At 40.5% G+C, this 19,462-nt stretch overlaps 2 protein-coding genes across 4 annotated transcripts; one reads left to right on the top strand and one right to left on the bottom strand.

Moving 5' to 3' along the window:
• The first annotated feature begins 3 nt into the window (after positions 1-3).
• Positions 4-9,988, top strand: nme9 (NME/NM23 family member 9). Of its 3 annotated transcripts, none has more exons than XM_063888495.1 (17): positions 4-105; positions 456-513; positions 1,404-1,507; positions 1,610-1,681; positions 2,072-2,188; positions 2,666-2,750; positions 2,925-3,007; positions 3,100-3,192; positions 3,688-3,842; positions 4,144-4,340; positions 4,770-4,914; positions 4,995-5,102; positions 5,628-5,779; positions 5,867-6,011; positions 6,856-7,118; positions 7,321-7,404; positions 8,269-9,988. In XM_063888495.1, exons 2-17 carry the CDS (start codon positions 489-491, stop codon positions 8,331-8,333), a joined length of 1,893 nt encoding a protein of 630 aa, XP_063744565.1. In that variant the 5' UTR covers positions 4-105; positions 456-488; the 3' UTR covers positions 8,334-9,988. The 3 variants fall into 3 exon arrangements, with proteins under 3 accessions (XP_063744565.1, XP_063744564.1, XP_063744566.1); XM_063888494.1 differs by having other exon boundaries at positions 43-380; XM_063888496.1 differs by lacking the exon at positions 7,321-7,404 and having other exon boundaries at positions 43-380.
• smarcal1 (SWI/SNF related, matrix associated, actin dependent regulator of chromatin, subfamily a-like 1) lies at positions 8,638-18,072 on the bottom strand. The gene is made up of 17 exons (XM_063888493.1): positions 17,285-18,072; positions 16,857-17,193; positions 16,229-16,279; positions 15,828-16,088; positions 15,681-15,731; positions 15,391-15,574; positions 14,980-15,130; positions 13,586-13,747; positions 13,418-13,483; positions 12,706-12,846; positions 11,744-11,962; positions 10,906-10,976; positions 10,581-10,683; positions 10,211-10,393; positions 9,411-9,511; positions 9,119-9,215; positions 8,638-8,959 (listed from the first exon to the last, which is right to left on the bottom strand). Exons 1-17 carry the CDS (start codon positions 17,744-17,746, stop codon positions 8,765-8,767), a joined length of 2,835 nt encoding a protein of 944 aa, XP_063744563.1. The 5' UTR covers positions 17,747-18,072; the 3' UTR covers positions 8,638-8,764.
• Positions 18,073-19,462: the final 1,390 nt, after the last annotated feature.

The following is a 19,462-nucleotide window of genomic DNA, read 5'->3' as shown; positions in this document are numbered from 1 at the left end:
TAGGAACTGCAGTGCTTTAGAAGAGAGAAGAAGAAGAAGAAGAAGAAGAAGAATTGTAGTTCTAGCTCTCAGTCTGACTGCCATGTGTCCTACAATAACCAAACGGTATGACAATACGAAACCCCGACCAGCTTTGGTGTTAATTAATAGGGACAACAACACAAGATAACGATCTTAAAAAGTTAATGAAGCGCACTTCCATCGAAAAACAGAAGGCGGAAAGCATCGTTGCTTAGCGACCAACGGGCCAAACAAGTGCAGGCAGCAATTGAGCAGCTGGATCAAGTAATCAGCATAACGTTTGTAGCATTTCATGTGGATTCAAAACTATAATATTAACTAATGAAATGGCAGGCAAGAAGAAAGAAGCGAGTTTGCAGGTTGGAAAAACACAACATGGCGTCTGTAATGTTGGCAACTTCATGAAGCCCTGATGTTAATTCGTTTTTTTACAGGCGTCTATCACAAACCAAGAGCAGTGGGAGGAGATGCTTGCAACCAAAGGTTTAACAGGTAATAATGTCTGATTTAACTGATTGTAGGTCAATTAGTAGAGCACATTTTAACAACACACTTTGACAAAAAGTGTGTTTTTAAATATTGGATAAACACGCATGATCAAATAATGATGCTGACATGAACTATACAGTCTAAGTAAATGAATAAAAGCTATTGATAAAACCATAACAAACCATGAAAATCAGGATGTTTTTAGCACTGGCCACTCTTCTATAAAGCACAGTTCTGTGGAGTGTACAGCTTAAAGTTGTCTATGGACAGATACTCAAATTTCTTTGGTTTTTAGAATATTTAAAACAAGACTACTTCGTGTTGGTCAATTACATACAATTCAAGTAAAAATCCATTATAATTGCAGGTTCTAAATCAACAAAATGGCAACAAAACTCATTAGTATTCGCACCCCCAACCAATTGTGTCATCCATCCCTAACACGCACAGCCACACAATCACATAGATGACCCAGATCATCCACTCTACCAGAACTTTACCCCCTTTTTCTCTGGACACAGATTTTAACAAGAGGTTTGTAACTGCAGTAAAACGATAATAAAATACGTAACCTTCGCCTAAGTTATAAGTAAACCAGTCTGTAGTTTGTCAATGTTAGTCCATCTTATCTATTTCTGTGTCTTACTTGTTTGAGTTTTATATTCACCCCCTATGGAAAATAATGTCCTCATGAGATTAAATAACAATTTATTCATTTAAAATAATCTTTAAAATGTATTCAGAACTCACTGGTAACAAGTGAAACAAAATTGAATGGTGACTGTCATGAGTATCATTTCTTGTAAGCTTCTGCCACACTGTGTTCATTGGGAAAACTGCAGTTTGAATGCTTGCACCAGTCCACTCACCCTCATCACTCACAACTGTTCCAGTTGTAGATGTGTACCAGCAGTGGTGTGGCCCCTCTCGAGCTGTGGTCAGTCTCTTACGGAAAATAAAGAACGAACTGGCTGATGACCTATTACATTTTGCCACAGTAAGTTCAAATTAAATTTACAAAGTGAATAATTAAAATGTGTAAACAAGAGAAGGAGCAGCCTTAAACGCGTTTTAATGTGTTTGTGTGCTTGCGGTGCAGGCCGAGGCAGACAGTATTGACACTTTGGAGAAGTATCGAGGGAAATGCGAGCCCACTTTCCTCTTCTTTGGGGTGAGTGTGTGTGGATATATATTGTGTTTGCCTGCTTGCTTGTATAGTAAATGTTTGTTTTCACACTGTGCATCCTTTGTTTAAAATGTTCTTAATGAAGTTATTCACATTCATTTCCTGTATATATTTCTTTTTACATCGTATCCTTAATCAGAGGTGTTATGATAATGGCAAGGGAAAAGGACCATCATGATCATGAGCCTTACACATTATAACCTGTGTCTTATCTTTTCATAGAGTTTGTTTTATTCCTAAACCTGCACTCATGTTTTGTTCTTGTTACAAACTCATGCTATTTGTGCATCCTGCTTGCATGGGCCTGAAGTTGTTTCAATGCATTTCAATATGTTTCCACTTGTTAAGTTAAATTGGACTGTGTTGAATGAACAGGGTGGGGAGCTGGTGGCTGTGCTGCGAGGGGCCAACGCTCCTCTCCTTCAAAGGATAATTGTGGAGGAACTGGCCAAGGAAAAATTGGTCCTGGAGCAAGGTGTTGAACGCAAAGGGGTGAGCAGTAAAATACATAAACATACACAGTAAAGTTATTTCACATATTACAGAGCTGGAACCACAATGCAGAAATGTTGTTTAGTATCCCAGTCAGCAATGACAAATTTGAGGTGTTTAAACTGAAGCAGCTAAACAAATTCAGTTGTCAATATGTTTTTATTTACTGCTGTGCTTTTCCTTCTGTGACACGTTAAATGTCTTTCTGATGAAACGGCCGTAGCCACTCGACAAAGAAAGTGAATCAGCAGCTGCAAGTCAATCGATTAATTGTGTTGTTTTTTTTACTTTAACTTTTGACATAACATTGTCTCCTGGGAACCTCTCAAGTATTCACAGGAACAAGTTGAACCCTTGATAAGGTTCTGTTGGTCACAAAATTCCCGGGATGATGATCAAATAAAATAATCAATGGCATTGCAGAGTTTGTACACAACCATGTTCAGGGATTCACTGCTTTATCTGGTATTTTTACAGGTTATAGATGAAGGTCTGGTGGATGATGAGAAAAAAGACGAGGAGAAGACACCTGAGCAGTCAGAAGAAGAAGAAAGCATAATTGGTAATGTGGAGACGGTATAATACTACTTGTGTTCAATATGTTTTTAGTCATTTTTTATTATACCTCAAATGTTGTTACCATGATAATCACTGTTGTTAACCAGCATCATCATGATTCCATTCACCATTTTATTTTTGCATTATCAACCGTCACTCAAGCTGTTTTTTCCTGTAGTTCCTGCCAGTAAATCCTACACAGTTGCCATCATAAAACCAGATGCTGTTGCTCACGGCAAGGCAAATGAGCTCATTATGAAGGTACACAGACTGCTCACATTCTGAGAGACAATATTGCCTCAACCTTTCCTGCTGACATTAGTTCATTAACCTGACTTTAATCCCCTGGCTAGATTCAAGACGCTGGGTTTGAGATCCTGGCCCAAGAGGAACGCATGCTGACTGAGGTTGAGGCTCGAGATTTTTACCAGCAAAAAGCAGAAGAGGTATGGAGCTAAAGCTAAATAGCACATCTCACCCAAACATGAGAGAAGAAATACGACAGATAAATACACTAATTGTGTTTTGTACCTCATTGTAGAGTTGGCACACTCGTCTGTGAGATTAGTCTGGGCAATTTAAATTCTGAATAAACATCCTAATGGTAGAGCAGTCACGACCAGTGCAAAAATCATTTCAATTAGTTTGCAATACATCACACTTCCATCTACATTTCTGCACTGGGCTTAAAATAGGTCTGCTCTGTAAGCGTTTTTGGTTTTTTTGCTTATCGGGCTGTTTGTGATGAGACTAAATGATTAGGGATTCAGAAAAACAAAACATGAGGAAAGGGGCTAGTTAGAGAACAATGTACATACAAAATATGATAATATATATTGTTTATCTGCCTTTCTTCATTCTTTTTCACTTTGTAAATGTAAGGCCTGATTTTGCCCTAACACATGTGTCTTCTCTTGTCTCTGTGTTTATGTGGTTTGTAGGCTTGCTTTGAGGAGTTGGTGCAGTTTATGTCCAGTGGTCCGTCCCACATTCTGGTACTCTCTCAGGTTGAGGGCTCAGCTAACGTTGTCCCAGCATGGCGTGAGTTCATTGGTCCAGCAGACATAGAGGAAGCCAGGAGGGAAAACCCAGAAAGGTTAGTTGTTGGAAATTATACTACATTCACAAAAAGAGTTAAAACTGTAAGATATGATATGATGGGAAGATCATTCTCCAGTATTTGTAAGAAAGAACATTTATAGTGTGTGTGTATTCACACTGTTTATTGCAATGTGTGCAGTGTGAAACGATCTCAGGCTTAAGTCGCGTAAAGCAAATGAACAGCACATTCTTGCATGCTCCGTCAGACACACCCAAACATTATGCTTCTCTCTGGTTGAGCACCAGCCGAGCAACCATCTGCTCTCCTCTCGTTACTCCCCCCTGGCTTCCTGCAGCTTGCGGGCACAATACGCCACACAGACACTGTTCAACGCAGTGCACGGTAGTGAGGACATCGACCAGGCCAGCAGGGAGCTCGCCTTCTTCTTCCCCAACTTTAGGACGGCCTCAGCAACGGAGCAGGATGGGGAGGAAGAGCGTGTGGAGAGGACACTGGCTCTTATCCAGCCTGACGTTGCCAGAGAAAATAGAGGTGGGGTCGGGGCCAAATGCTAAAACAAGTTAACACGTTTGTGAACACAGGTACACGCACATAAAGATGGTTCATAGTGAAATGGTGGGACTGCTTTTTGATTTCCACAGTAAAGATGTTGAATAAAACATCTGCTGTTGCAGATTTTTTCGCTGAATGATTTCTGCAACAAATAAAATATATGACAATGTTTCAAAATAAAATATGCCAATTTATAAGATACACATAGCTTAAACTAATGCATTATAATACAAAACAATAAACAAACTGCTAACAAAAGCCAACTGCTTAAACAATTTGAACTAAAACTTAATAGAAAAACATTCATGATTAGGATTTATTGTATAACTGTTGCATTACACTGCATTAGCTAGATGTCTCGACCTAAACTGGCAAATGAGTGTGTCTTTTATTTTCACCGGTCTGCAGAGGAGATCTTGGATCATATCCATAAGTCAGGCTTCACCGTGGCTCTCCAAAGAGACGTGATGTTGACAGAGGAGCAGGTCAGACAGTTTTACTACCAACACGTTGAGGCGGACTATTTTCCTGCACTGCTTCGAAACATGACCAGGTGACACACGTGCTCTAAAAAAACATTCTAAAGAGTAGTATGTTCCTGCAGATACGTATTTAAACCGTGAGTATTTACAGTGGGCCAGTGCTAGCTTTGGCTCTGTCCAGAACGGGAGCTGTCTATCTCTGGAAGAACATGCTTGGTCCCTCTGACGTTAATGAAGCCAAAGAAGAAAATCCCGAATGGTGAGTGATGCGAGGCTGTATTCATTTACACACTGCAATGAGTCATGAAGTCGCTGTGGAAAAATGACTTCTCCTTTTTAATTGATCTGACGGCTAGTTAGGAATAACTGTAACCTCTTTTTAACCTTGTCAGTTTTTTGCAGGTTATTTAAATCACTAGTGCAATTAAAGATAGAATAGGCTTGCCATTGTACAATCACGCAGGAAGAATTCAACAGTTGAAAACAGTTTCTCTTCTGACAGTAGTACAGCCAAAGGCAAAGATACATTTAGAGAGAACATTCTGTTGTAATCTCTTTCTGCCTGCAATGCACCATGCTCCAGTTTCTGCAGCTTCTTGGAAGGCAATCTTAAAAATGTGGGAAACCACTAGTTGAAGTAGAAGCAGACAAGGCAGGTTGAAGAAAAGTACAATAGAGTACACCACCTAGTCCAAAAATAATGCCATGAAACTCTCAAATGTGAGCTATTAGATATTGATTGTACGTCCCTGCAGAGCTGACTTCTGTATCCCTCCTCACTCAGTCTAAGGGCCCGGTTTTCAGTGGAGAATGAGCCCATCAACCAGCTGCATGGCAGCGAAAGCCTGGAAGAGGCCGAACAAGAGATTAACTTCTTCTTCCCTAAACAGAAAACTCTAGCAGTGATCAAACCTGATGCAATGGAAGAACACAGAGGTACCTTTGGGCCATCAATAAAAATGTATTTGTGTTTGTTAAAATGTGCTTAAATAATCAATTCCATTTTCTATTCACTCTTAACAGATACAATTTTAGAGGAGATCAGGGGCAGAGGTTTCTCTGTAACGCAATTGAAGGAGGCGGTGCTGTCGAGGGAGATGGCCGAGGAGTTTTACAAAGAGCACAAAGAGAAGCCTTTCTTTAAACAACTGGTGGAATTCATGTGTCGGTAAGTTTGTACCCGAACACAGCAAAAAGAAAGGAGCAGAGTGACCCCAGCAGACCCGCCCTAATTCCTGTTGCCGCTGGAAGATTTAACAGTAATGTTGGCTGCATTAAATCGAGGCAGCCTCAGGCAAGTGGCTATGAAGTCCTTCTCAATTTCTTTCTTTGTTCCATTGTGCAAAGAAATATTAGATTTTTTTAGATCTTCTGCCCCGATAGCTCTGTTCACTTGGCTGTTACACAACTGCTCGGTTACTAAGTGCAGAGAGATATGTGCAGCTGGGCATTTCAGCCTGAAAAGAAACACCTTTACTGTCACTATCCCTCAATGTTAGCTCAGGTTTAGCCTAATTTTAGTTTTATATTCTTGCCCAAGGGTGGCCGACATGTCTAGGAGTGTATTAGTACCTGTATTTCCCCAAATGTATCCACACTGGGTAAGGCAGCTTTTTGTTACAATAAAAAAGAGCCATGTTATAGAGGATTTTCATTATTCTACAAATTAATTAAAGTTATTATTTTTCATATATATAACAAAGAGCACATTATGGTGAATAGCTTAACTTTGTTTTGATCATCAAAATCACCTAAACAGAAATAATAAAAAGGTGCAATGCTCTTTCACCTCTTAGTTTGAAGGTGTAACATGCATTGACGTTGAATAGTTACGGTTCTTCAGTCATAAAGCATGTGTCATCAATCACTGTCATATAAACTAGCCCTGCATGTAAAATAATCCAATGCACAGTCCTCTATATGCCTCAGGCTTCAACAGGAAACAGTCAAAATACCCAAATTGACACACATTTTGGTGTGTTGTTTAAACCTCCTTTCAATTTGTGTTTCAGGGGTCCCTGTATGATGCTTGTACTCACCAAGGAAAATGCAGTGGAGGAGTGGAGGGCCATAATGGGCCCCACAGACCCAGACCAAGCAAAGATGACATCCCCAGACTCTCTTAGGGCGCGCTTTGCCTCCGACATGCTCCACAACTCGGTCCACGGCTCCTCCAATGAGCTGCATGCAGAGGAGAAGATCCGTTTTATCTTCGGTGACATCTGCTCTGACGCAGAGCTCACTGCTGATGGAGGGACTAACACAATCACTTCAGGTAATCATATGATGTGTGCGACAGTCTCTTCCATCTGGCACACCATCTGCCTGCAAATAACTAACACCACTTCACAGTTTGTTTCTTGTTGCCTTTTATACTCTCTTTTTGCTGGAAACGATATTTCACCCAGCTATAACTCCTACGATTGAAAAGAAAAATGTTTTAAACCCGAGACTTTAAATGGGTACATTTTTTGCAGAGAAAGAGCAAGACAGTTCTTCAGATGAAAACACAGGAATGTCCAGATCTTCTACTGAAGAAATGTCTGGTAACCTTCATGAAGGTATGAAGTTATTCCAATTTCAGGGCTTGATCCTTCAAAGTCTGTAGGTCAGCTATGTTAACACTAAAGCTGCTACACTTGGATGGTGAATTCCGGACAACATTACTCTTGGTACTTGGTGTTTTTCGGAGGAGACGCATTTGGCCAGACTTCTTTGTGTTAGAATCGAAAGATGAAACTCTTTTCTTTCACACACACGTAAATGCACTCAAATTGGACTTCTGCATTTAACCCAACCTAGTAAGGGAAGTGGGCAGGTATTGTACAGCGCCCGGGGTTTGCTCATTGACATCAGTGTCCAGGAGGTGAACTGGGACCACCCCAGGTACCAGTACACACACCACATTTAGGTCTGTTCAGGGACTTGAACCGGCGACCCTATGGTTACCAGGCCAAATCCATACAGACTGAGCCATTGCCAGACATATGCATATTTACCAGGATTTTGTGAAACAGGGTGCAGTTATTACCACATAACATTGTCAGGAGTCTGAGTATCGAGCAAGTAGATAAGTCTCTTGATAATGAATATTCAGATTGCTTCCAGTGGCAAGAGAGGCCTCTCTTCAGATACAGATAAATGAGGCCATTGATCTTCATATTGTCCCTAACATCAGCTGGCATGGAGTTGTAAAACTGCACCTAGAGTGAAGTTAATCATGACGGCTGCAGTGTAAAGGATCATTTAAATTGAAGTGTGTATATCTTCTCATGATGCCAATTTACTAAAGCATTAGTTTTAGTGCCTGAGGAATATGAACATTGATATTATTGTTTTATTGGTGGCAGGGTCTCGCTCCATACATTACTTATTAATATGTTGCATTTAGATAATTTGAGCTAATTTTCCTCTTTAATTTACAGGTGACCAACATAATTCAGATCCCTGCAACCCACAGAGAGAAGGAAGTGCTGATCCGGAGCAGTGAGACTGAGGTCTTCTAGTGTCTCTTGTATTTTGGGGCTTATTCTGTAACATAATGGTAAAACACAAAATCTGTCACTCCATGAATCATGAAATATACATTAAGAGATGACATGTACACACTTTAAAGACTTGCAGATGATGGATCTATAATAAAGTGACCATGTATTCCTTTCCCTGTTAAAGGTAGTTCTTTTTGATCTTTTCGATAGCCTTTAGCTCAATCGAGACTATACATTCATCTCAGATTGCCAACTACTACAATGAAGGGTTAACTCTGTATGGATGTCGCGATTAACAAGTTAAAATGTGTTACACATTTCTTTATTTTTTCTTATCTGTCAAAATATATATAGGGTTGTTCAGTTATTTTACATCTTTTACAAAAAGTAGCTCTGAAAAGTCATGATAGGCTCAACAGGGAGGGTTTCAGAGTCATCTGCTGAAAAGGTCTATCATGCCGCTTTTGCTGGGGTTTTGTCCGACAACACCATGGCGTTGAGCAGAACTGTTTTCAGGCGGGGTGTCATCCCAGTCGTCTGCAGCCTCCAGTAAGAGGGCTTCATCCATGTCGTTATCCCCAGTGAAAGACCTCTGGAACATCTCCATGATGCTCCTCTGTTTAGGGTCCTGAACAAATCCAAACCATCCGTTCATTCAATCCACTGAAACCATTTCTTATTTATTTAGCCATGTAAGCTCTGTTGTACTGTGTAGTAAATATGGTAATGCTATTCAAAAACTGTGAACAGGATTATACATTTTGTTCTATACGGATGCAGAGCTTACCTTGGAGTGGAAGCTGGCGATCACTGCTTTGTCGGAGAGGTTTGACTCAGACAAACCCACCTGCTCCAAGACATTCATTTTCTGCTGGATCATTGGCCTGGATCAATAAAGATAAACATTGTTAAAAAAAGAGCAGGAACAATTAATGCAGTCCTTGTCACAATCGGTGTCAGACAATTAATGCTACCGTGAGCCCTTGAGCCCTCCTCCCCCCCCATTACAGTAGACGGATGAATATGGAAGGAAAAGGACTTTAAAACATTTGGGTCGCACTGCCCACTTGCCCACATACCACAGGTGATCATCAGCTGTTCCCTTGGCAACCAGGTAGTGAATGTTCACGTTGCTGGTCTGTCCAATACGGTGCACCCTGTCCTCGGCCTGCACGAGAACCTGCAGGGGACAAAAAGCAATTGCAAAAATTAGCATTTGCGTTTTCCTTTTTATTACCAAACCTTTATTCAGGTTTACGTTGACTACTGCGCTGCATAAAGAGAAAAGTCAATAAAATGCTGAGTCACTATTCAGGAATAAAGCTTCCGACAGCTGGAAATGAAAGATATGGTTACTTATGCAGAGTTCAGGTAGAGTGCAAGAATTAGATCCGTTTGAATGGAGTTTTTTTTGTGGATTTGTCCCCCTTTTGCTGCCCAATTTTAGAAAGCCCCATTCGACTGTATTGCCATTTGTGTCACATTGTTGTCACAAAAAGCGACTGGGAAATTCCTATATTGGCTGGAAGAAAAGCCACGAAAAGTCAAATTCAGTTCCATTTTACATAGCAGCAATAGAAAGTGTTTTATAAGTCACTTTCTAACACAGGGCAGATGAAGAAGATGTACAGCTTTGATGTTGGCCCCTGAAGGGCAAATAAACATCTCAACCACCACTATGTAAATCTTCTCTGTCTGTCATTTTTGGGAGATACATCAAAACCTAAGCTTCTGTTGACGAAAAAGAAGCTAAAAGACAAGATGGGCATGAACCAAAATTAGGTTGAAAATGAAAATACTACTAAATAAAAAAACAATCCTAGTAAAATAGCCACAATGAGTACACAGTATGTTGTTGCATTAACTTCCTGTGGCTCACCCCTGGGTTCCAGAAAAGCTCAGCAAAGACCACCAGGTCTGCAGCGTGCAGGGTGAGGCCCATGTTGGCCGCAGTGATGGAGAGTACAGCCACGCAGGTCTGAGTGGTGCTCTGAAACCGATCACACAGCTGCTGCCGATCAGCAGAGGATGTGGAGCCGTCAATACGGATAAAACTCACGTTCTATAGGAAAAGAAAGAAGAGATTAATAGCAGACCAGCACAAATCAACAAAAATTAACAACCCTTGTAAAAAGGCATAATAAAGTCATTGTAGTAGTATAACTGAGCTCAAATGTGCTGCCCACACATGTTCCCTGCAGCTCATTTTTCTTTCACACATGGCTTTTGTATCCAAACATCTGACTCACCTTTTTTCCCAATTCGCTGCTGATATGATCCAGGACTAACCTATGATGGGCGAACACAAGAAACTTCTCCCTCCCACACTCCAGCATGTCTGTGATGTACTCCCTGGCAGTGACAGAAACAAAAAACCCAGTTTAAAAGAAAGCAGTGAAATATTTAGTCCTCAAGTGTATTTATTAAAACTCTTTAAAGACATCTCCAAAACCAGTGCAATCACAATGGCCTGACAAAAGATTCTGTTTCATTTTACATGTTTAATCTCAGTGCTCATCACATTTAAGCTGATTTGATTTACTGATCCCCGACTGTTAGAGGGTCTGCACTTACATAATGGCTTGCAGCTTGGCTTCAGCTGTGTGGTTATAAAAGACGAGGAGGGCGTCCTTCTCTTCCTTCTTCTGAAAAGAGAGATAAGAAAAGCACTAGATAAGAACTGACAGTAGATTTTGACTGATGATTTGATAAGACTGCCATTACTCTGAGGAGCTGTATGATAATAAAGAATCACGCTAAGCGACTCAGTGTGAAAGTATTCTTAAAATAAGACTTGCTGGGGTATTCTGGGTCAGTTTAAAAGCACTCATTTGTGTTCCCAGCCTGAAAGGATGACCTCGTGTGAACCAATTCATGTAACTTTCTTGGGCTATTTTTTAATCTGTTTTTGGCTATGATGACTTTGTAATCACAAAGATTACTTTTCAAGTAGAACAAACTTTTTATTGTTCCTGTTAAATACATTTTATCAAAAGGTTTGGGTTTTGAATACTTCAATATCCTCTGGTATGGATGGATTATGAAAAATTAGATCTCTAAGTCCAACAGAATCTTTTCTTGTAATTTCTGCAACATAATTCAGAGTAGCATCTCTGGAGTAAGGATGTATTCGTCAGGATTTTAAGTTTTTCTTCCAATTCTTCCAGTTTTTGATTTAAAAACTATAATTTCCCTACATGATCTCTGACAAGGCACGATGAGTAGGATGAGTGAATCTGGAGTTGGGTTTCACAGTCTGAGCCCGAAAGAGATTGAATGTTTAGTTTACAATCTGCAACCAGAAAGTCTACACTGTGACTTTAGGGTTTGTGAATACGTGTAACTCCAGAACTTTAAAATGATGTGACTTTATGAGTTTTCTCAAGGACTATAACACACAGTTTTCACTTACATTGCTCTGTTCATTGGCCAACTGCTTGGCAGCAGCTGACAGAGCGGCTTTTATGCGGCTGTTTACACCGTCTATTGTCACTGTGACAACCTTGCGCTGTTTAGCAGGAAGCTGGGAGAGGACTTCGCTTTTGAGCCGGCGCAACATCAAACACTCCTCCAGCAACAGCTTCAATTCTCCCAGGTTAGAGGAGCCAGAGTAGTCCCACCCCCAAGGCGACTGGAGAAGACAGGAAGACGGGAGAGGAAATTGGTAACAGAATATATAATGGTGGTAGGAGGGACCGGAGATAAAAGACATGAGGGGAATTTGACAGAAGAACATCAAGAGTATTTAGACAGAGCCCTGGAGTGCTCATGAAAGTCAAAGCTGAGACTAACTAGAAGTCATAGAAATAAAAGTCATATCCCTAGAGTCTCCATCGACATGCGACGCCATGTTATGCCTCTTCATAGCGGAATAACTGACATTTTACAGAGCAGGGAAAAATCTCCCCAATCTAGAAAATGAGTCATAAGGACCAAATTAGAGGGTTTAATTGGCCTTTAATCATGTAGCATTCTTCCTATTTCCACAGACTAAAAATAATTAAGAAGATTAAGTGTCTAGAGCCAAGCAACAAAAGAGGAGGGAGAAAAAATTAATCAGAGCAGAGGAATCTGCTGATAACTAAAAATCTGTTTCAACATATTTACTGTTCACCAATTTACACTGACGTTTAAGTGAGTGCACTCGTTTCATTTAAACAATCCTGTTCGTCTCATCACACCTGATTTCTCGCCCAAGTGCACGTAAAAGACATCCATTCTAGTAGCTGCAGCCTAAACATTTGGCAGATAAGCAAACATTTACTAAAGCCACACCTGAAGCCATATATGTTCTCTGAGATGTACCAGAATTACAGCTCAGCAGCAGTCAGAATCACAGTTAGACAGACAAGGTTGCTTTAAGGCTGTAGCTACCTGTGTGGCAGCGCAGTAGCGCATGCCGAACTCATGGAAGCGAGGGAATAGTGTAGGTCGGACGGCCAGAATCTGTGTGTAGAGCTCAGAGGGTCTGGACATGGCGGGGGTGCCGGACAGAAGCATCACTCTCTTTGCTGCCTGAGGAAGGACAAACAACTCTGATCAGAGCACTGTAGAGGAAATCCAGCTGACAAAGCAAGAAATAAAACCCAGCCATGAGCCAAACGCAGCAATGTGTCTGCTTCAGCTGGTTTAATGTTACCAGGTGAAATAGAGATACAGCACATGTGCAACGCAATGATTTATCTCCATTTACCACTTAATAAAAGGGACAAAGGGAAAACTGTGCATGCGTTTACCCTGGGACTGATTGTGTATTTTCCCTTTAAATGATGCTTTATTTCCACTCCTTCTGTAACTGCTGGGTCCAGCCTCTTTTGGTTCAGGCTAAAAAAGCAATTGTTGTTTAACGTTAGAAGCCCTAGATCTGGCTTCCCTGTAAATCTTGGTTTTGTTTTGTATGTTTAAAATAAATAAAAACTCATAATTATAACAAATCTGATTTGAGACTTAATGTTAAGACGCCTCCTCTAGGTTTAACCCAGCAAAGTTTTACCTCAATACCCATGTGAACCTGCTTCTGTGAACATATTTAATTAAAAATGAATCAAAAAGAGATTTCACAATAAAACAGAATGACAATGAGCACCTTCAGCAGAGGCAAGGCTGCTTTACACCGAGCAGTCTTCATGTTCTTCAGAAAGTGACTCTCATCCTGCACAGAATGACAAAATAAGATATTTTGATTTAAACATACATAGTAATTATTTTCGAATGCTTAAAAGGGTGAGCCAATTATAAGCACAGCAAAGCTAACCATGATGAGGACATAGAAGGTGTTTGCTAGCTGCTGCTTGTCAATCCTGCTCAACAGGTCGTAGCTGACGATGTTGACCAAACCAGCGTGCAGATTTTCTTTGGCCTTCACCACCACGTTGATGCTGTCAGCACTCAGGGAGGGGAGCCAGCGTCTGAAGGCCTGCAGGCAGGGTAACTCACTCATGTCAGAGACGCAGAGTGAAACAACACAATAACACAGTACTAGCTCTACTTTATCCCCTACCACTGGGAATAAGTCAGACTCCGACATTTGATATGAACACCATAGAAACATTCATAATCATTTTGTGACTGACAGCTGGTTTGAATGATCCTAATCACCAATAATTCACTCCAACTGATATCACAGCATTTCCAATTAAAAAATAACCAATTATGTTAAGAAAAAATCCCCTGTGGCCCAAATCCTTCTGACAGTTCATTTACTTCCTCTCCATGCGCCTGTCAACCTGGCTTACACTCACTAAGTTATAGCCCCCATGTTTTGCAGTAGATTTGGCCAAAGACTAACAGTGGAGATAAGAGCCAAGCCAGACAGAGTAAATGTCCTTTAATGGGCTGGCTTCCTGTGACTAAACCCCCTATGCGATTCCAACTCCTGATTGGGAGACTGTGTTGGATCCAAGATATATATTTAGAGAGCAGACAGTCTTGTCTTGTCAATAGACAGAAGGCCAAGTAAAGCTCTGCTCAAAATGTGCCGCTAGTGGCAGGTTGGTAATGCTGCTGTGAGTTAAGCAGAGAATAGATGCTACAGAAGATGAGACACAAACTCAGAGAAAGAGGGACACATGAAATTAGATAGACACTATTGAAATTATGGAAGGAAAACAATGACAAAACGAAACCAACATTCAATTAAGTTTTGGGTCATCGTAATGATGTGACCCCTAGGTCTTAGACCAGTATATCTTTCCAATATAGTTCAAGCTATAGCAGCAAAATCCAGTGAAGCAGATATTTATGATTGATAATGGCCAAATGAATAACCTATTTTAATAAATAGCTACTATACATCAATTCCCCTCACAATCCAAATCATCCTCTGCAACTGTGAGACATTTAAATGGATGCAAAGATTTCAATACTGCCATCTGCCCTACTCAAGATAAAGTACTTAACAGCGTTCGAGCAGTCCTTGGGGAACAGTATTAACATACCTGGAATGCAGATGATGAGCTTTAATCTGCATTACAATGTGTAAGGCAACACTTTTCTTAAGGAGGCCAGGATAATACCCTTAAGAGCATAACTGCTGAATTAATTCAGACCGATAATGACAATTAAATGGAACCACAGTGTTAACCTCTGACACTTACCAAGTCATTTTCTCTTTTAAAACACACTCTGCAGAATGTTTAAATGTTTTACCTCGGCCCAGGTGAATCGCACAGAGGAGGGAGCCACCACCAGCAAGGGCCACTCTTTCCTGTAGTAAGCTGCTATACAGATGGCCTGCACAGTCTTTCCCAGGCCCATGTCATCAGCCAGGAGGAGGCGGCCTTGTTTAGACACTGCAAAACTACAGGGACACAAGGAAATGCTCAAATGAAAAGCCACAGCCCACAGTGGGTGGGAGTTAAACTGATCCATCCCATTATCTATTATCATATCTGAAAACTTGAAGTCACAGAGGAATGGCAAAGAAATATTGGCTTCTATCAAAAGATTATTGTTGTTTGCACAAGACTGAGCCCATTTTAGATGAAGGCTGCCTCTTTGTATTGATTTATTGGCTACTCCATGCGCAAAGAGCACTGATGGCAGTCCAAAGGCACCTACTTGACTCCTTCCCTCTGGAAGGGCATAAGGCTGCAGGTGAGCGAGGAGTCGATGCTGGAGAGGTCTGCCTCAGGGACGTCTAAAGACCTGGCTTCTGTCCCGTCAAAGCTGGCAGAGAAAGCCTGGATTATTGCCCTGGGCAAAGGCTCCACCTCCACTGCTGCTATCCCACTGAGGACATCCACTGGGTATGGAACACAGCACGGTCAGACAAGATGGCAAATGTACCAGAGACAAACAGTAGGACCACAGAGAGAAACCAGCTAAATAAAGCAAATGTTGACACTCACAGAGTCTCTTGTAGTCCCCTAGCGAAAATTTCCACTTTTTTGTTTTCATGTCTGCCACACAACAACAAAAATAACAATAGTCTGGATCACATAAAACTCAAATTAACCATTATTACATATTGTTAAATGCATAGGTTCACTGTTTACCATAGTTCTTTGTTGGCATCTGCTTGAATGCTGCAATGACGTCTACATGGAAACCGATGTCGACCTCAAACTTTGTCGGAGAAACCAGGACACACTGGCCCTGCACAGTGGCTCCTGGTTTCTGCCAGCCGTTACACAGCTTCAGCAGCGCCCCCAGTGCCGCACCGTCACAAGCTGCGCTGGTGGCTGCCGCAACGTCTAAAACCTCCATTCCCTCCAGAGGCCGCAAAGACACAGAAGCCACCGCAGTAGCTTTCTCCACTGCAAGACAGGGTAAAAAAATAGGGGATGTAGCAGCAACCTGAAGAAAACCAATACTCTCATGCCTATAATGTAGTTTGCTTCAAAATGGGAAGATAAGGGGTGCATGTTCGAAATGATTGTTTCCCTGATGTTCATACTTAGCACTTGATAGTCCTCCAGACCGAAGTTCCACATCTTTGTGGCTGGGTCTAATGCAGAAGATAAGACTTTATTATAAGACAGTGCAGACATAGAAATGAACATACATATATGTTAAAAATAACTACCACTAATAACTAACCAGTATCATTTTTCTAAATAGAAAACTGATACTGGTTAGTATGAAAGATTTAAGCACATGGCTTCTTTAGCAGAGGAAAGCTTTGAAGCTTTTGCCAGATTTATTTTTATAGTGGTGAGTTCAGTTATTGGTTATGTTTCCTTGTATGGGAGACTGTCCTGATTGTGTGTTTATATGTTGAATTGTGGCAGTATGGCTGGGTATTATTTGAAAATTGCAACACCTGCTGCTAACACAAAACAGTAAGTCATTACTTAGGTTTGATACACAGAGCTATTTGGTGCATAATGGTGCATAACTAACATCTTCATCATACAGCCTTGTTATTTTCTGAATGAGCCATATACTTGAAATATATCAATCAGCCTGAGAGCCTGTAGTTGCTTCATATACAATAAATTAGGAATAGACCCTTTGCCCCCCTTTGCTCGGACCATACAGCTGTCAAACAGTCTGCCGGTATATTTGCACTGGCAGATACTTACCATAGTTCTTTGAGGGAATGGATTTGAAAACTGCAATCAGCTCGGCGTGGTAGCCCACTTCTACTCTGAAGCGGCCCTCTGTGTGAACTAAACATTTTCCTCTTACAGAGATGGCAGGCTTTTTTGCAGGTACAGCAGCGAAAGTTGATGAGGTGGAGGAAAGCGGTGCCACAGGACTCTGGCACGGTTTACTGGTTTGCTTGTAGAATGGCACAACTGTACCACCAGAACTGTTGGAGGTTAGGTTAGGTTTGGGATGAGCTGGCTTCACACCAAAGCTTTCTCCGCTGGACAAGACAGGGCTGCTCACACGAGGAAGTGGGTCAATTACTTTTATCTTCAAGGAAAAACAGTACACGGAATGAGGAAACACTTTGTTAATTTGACTATAAATAATAAGTGATTGAATATTACAGCACACATCTTACCTGTCTGGTAGATGCAGAGTTAGTATTTTGGTGGATTCGTTTGTCAGATGTAGATAATAGCTGCTGCTTTGAGCCTTGATTGTAATTATTTAAGCTCCGAGAATCTTTTTGGAAAGGCGGAACAAACCGTTTAGGTGCAGAAGCTGAGCTCAGTGTCTCTCTGTGAGGAGCCGCAACAGGATCAGAGTCAAGTTGACGTTTGTAGGTGTGCAATGAAGTACTGTTGAAGCCTGCCGAGGTCTGCTTATTGTCGCCGATAGTCTGTCCAAGTCTCTGTGCTCTTCTCTCCAAAGCTTTGCGTTTGTTTTCCTCAATCATTCGCTGCTGCTCTGTGGTCAGCTGATTAGACATGATGATGAGGAACCGAACTGCAACTAACGCAAACGCACTTCTAACGAGGTATTCATAAATTAACCTGAGAGTTAGCCAAAACGTTTGATTACTTACAAGCGCATGATCCATACATTGAAAGGAATGTCAGTTCAATTATATCCCTGTTTTTAAACTTTTACCGCAGTCTCCCTTGCTAATGGTACCAGCTAACGTTGCTAGCGGCATTCAACTAGCAACATTAAGCGTAGAAAATATGTCAACAGCGGTTAGAGTAAGCACTTAATCGGAGATCATATGACAAACAGTGCAATCTAAAGACTGCAATGAAGACTGCAAAGTTTACGAACGATGCAGAGCAAAAACATTTGAATCTTATTGAAATGCTGCTAAAAGTTAGCTGGTTCAAGTGTCTGCCATCCAGGAAGTGACGTAGAAAAACAAGCAGGCACGTGGAGAAGGCGTCGGTTGCTTGGCAGTGTAGAGACATGTCACAGTGTGGTATCAATATAAACCAAAGTGTGGAAAGTATTCAGATCTTGTACTTCAATCAAAATACCAGAGTGTAGGAATACTATCTTAAAATTTACAACTTAGTCCTGCAATTAAAATGTTACTTGAGTAAAAAAGTCATTGAAAATGAGGGAAACCTCAATGCCCTACGAGTATAAAATAAAGGTTAGAGAGAAAAGTATTGGCATCAAAATATACTTAAAGTACCAAAAGTAAAAGTACTAATTATGCAGATTGGTCCAGTCAGATATGATATGTTTGAAATATAAATGTTGATACATTAAAGTGTTTATCAAAGCTGGTAAAGGTGCACCTAATTCTAATTAGTTGCAGGGTAGCTTGTGAACTTTACTCCATCATGTTTAACTTCAATATTTTAAGTGTTGATTATATTTCACATCATTAATCCAAATCTGCAAAGTAACTATACTAAATATATGTAGTGGAGTAAAAGTACACGATTTACCTCTGAATTGTGGTGAAGTAGAAGTGAAAAGTAACAAAAAGTTGAAATACTCAACTAATCCACAACTACCTCAAAGTTGAATAAGTACAGTACTTGAATAAATGGACTTAGGTACTTTACACTACTGTATCTATGATAGAAACATGTGTTCATAGTTTTTATTTCTCTCTTTTTGTTGTTTTGTTGATCCAGCTGTCTTCCATCCCTGTTGTATTCAATAGTTATTTCATCAAAAACATACTTGGCAATTACCTGCCAGACAGAAAAGAGGCAGGAGTTAGAGCTACACAGTGATTGTCTCAGTTCAGTGTTGGCATTAAATACCTATCGCCCCATGGCTGCTAGCCTGACGGCATTCTTACATGTATTCTTACACAAAATGTCACAGGTTTGTTCATTTCAATCGTGCAGGCAAGGCACACAGCTGCCCTAAATTGTTCCCACTGTTTCTGTCTGTTCTATCAAGAATCTCTGAATTGTTAACTTTTTTATCCCTCTATTCATAAAATGACTCCAAAGTTAGCATAATCATTGGTGGTGAAAAATAATAAAGCATATTTGCATTTGCACTCATGTTCAATTTTGAGGTCTTTGTAGTTGATTTTTAGTAGTCGATCTACTACATATTTAGGATATGTTATATATTATAGTATTCAACACTAAGTTGGCTTAGTAAAACAGTTTTGCATTACATTAAGTACATTTACAAGTATACGGAAATGTGCTCAAACTTTTACTTCAGTTTACTTTTAAATGCAATGCTTTTTGTATGTGGATAATTGTGCTTTTCCCAATTTTAGTAGCCTGTAATTTCTCCCTTAGACTGACCCTTGTTTAGATTTTAGCCACTTTGTTCCTAATTGATATTT

The sequence above is a fragment of the Eleginops maclovinus genome, chromosome 7 (genome assembly GCF_036324505.1).
Source record: "Eleginops maclovinus isolate JMC-PN-2008 ecotype Puerto Natales chromosome 7, JC_Emac_rtc_rv5, whole genome shotgun sequence".
Taxonomy (NCBI): domain Eukaryota; kingdom Metazoa; phylum Chordata; class Actinopteri; order Perciformes; family Eleginopidae; genus Eleginops; species Eleginops maclovinus.
The sequence above is the reverse complement of the archived record's forward strand: the minus strand, read 5'-3'. Positions and strand labels throughout refer to the sequence as shown.

Excerpts from the sequence above, each read along its gene's own strand:
- nme9 (XM_063888494.1), top strand. The coding sequence starts at position 348 with ATGGCAGGCAAGAAGAAAGAAGCGAGTTTGCAG. Across the intron at positions 3,193-3,687 it reads ACCAGCAAAAAGCAGAAGAG|GCTTGCTTTGAGGAGTTGGT; the intron begins GTATGGAGCTAA and ends TGTGGTTTGTAG. Across the intron at positions 3,843-4,143 it reads AGGAGGGAAAACCCAGAAAG|CTTGCGGGCACAATACGCCA; the intron begins GTTAGTTGTTGG and ends GGCTTCCTGCAG.
- smarcal1 (XM_063888493.1), bottom strand. The coding sequence starts at position 17,746 with ATGGATCATGCGCTTGTAAGTAATCAAACGTTTTGGCTAACTCTCAGG. Across the intron at positions 16,089-16,228 it reads GGAGGACTATCAAGTGCTAA|TGGAGAAAGCTACTGCGGTG; the intron begins GTATGAACATCA and ends CCTGTCTTGCAG. Across the intron at positions 15,575-15,680 it reads AGGGGACTACAAGAGACTCT|TGGATGTCCTCAGTGGGATA; the intron begins GTGAGTGTCAAC and ends TTCCATACCCAG.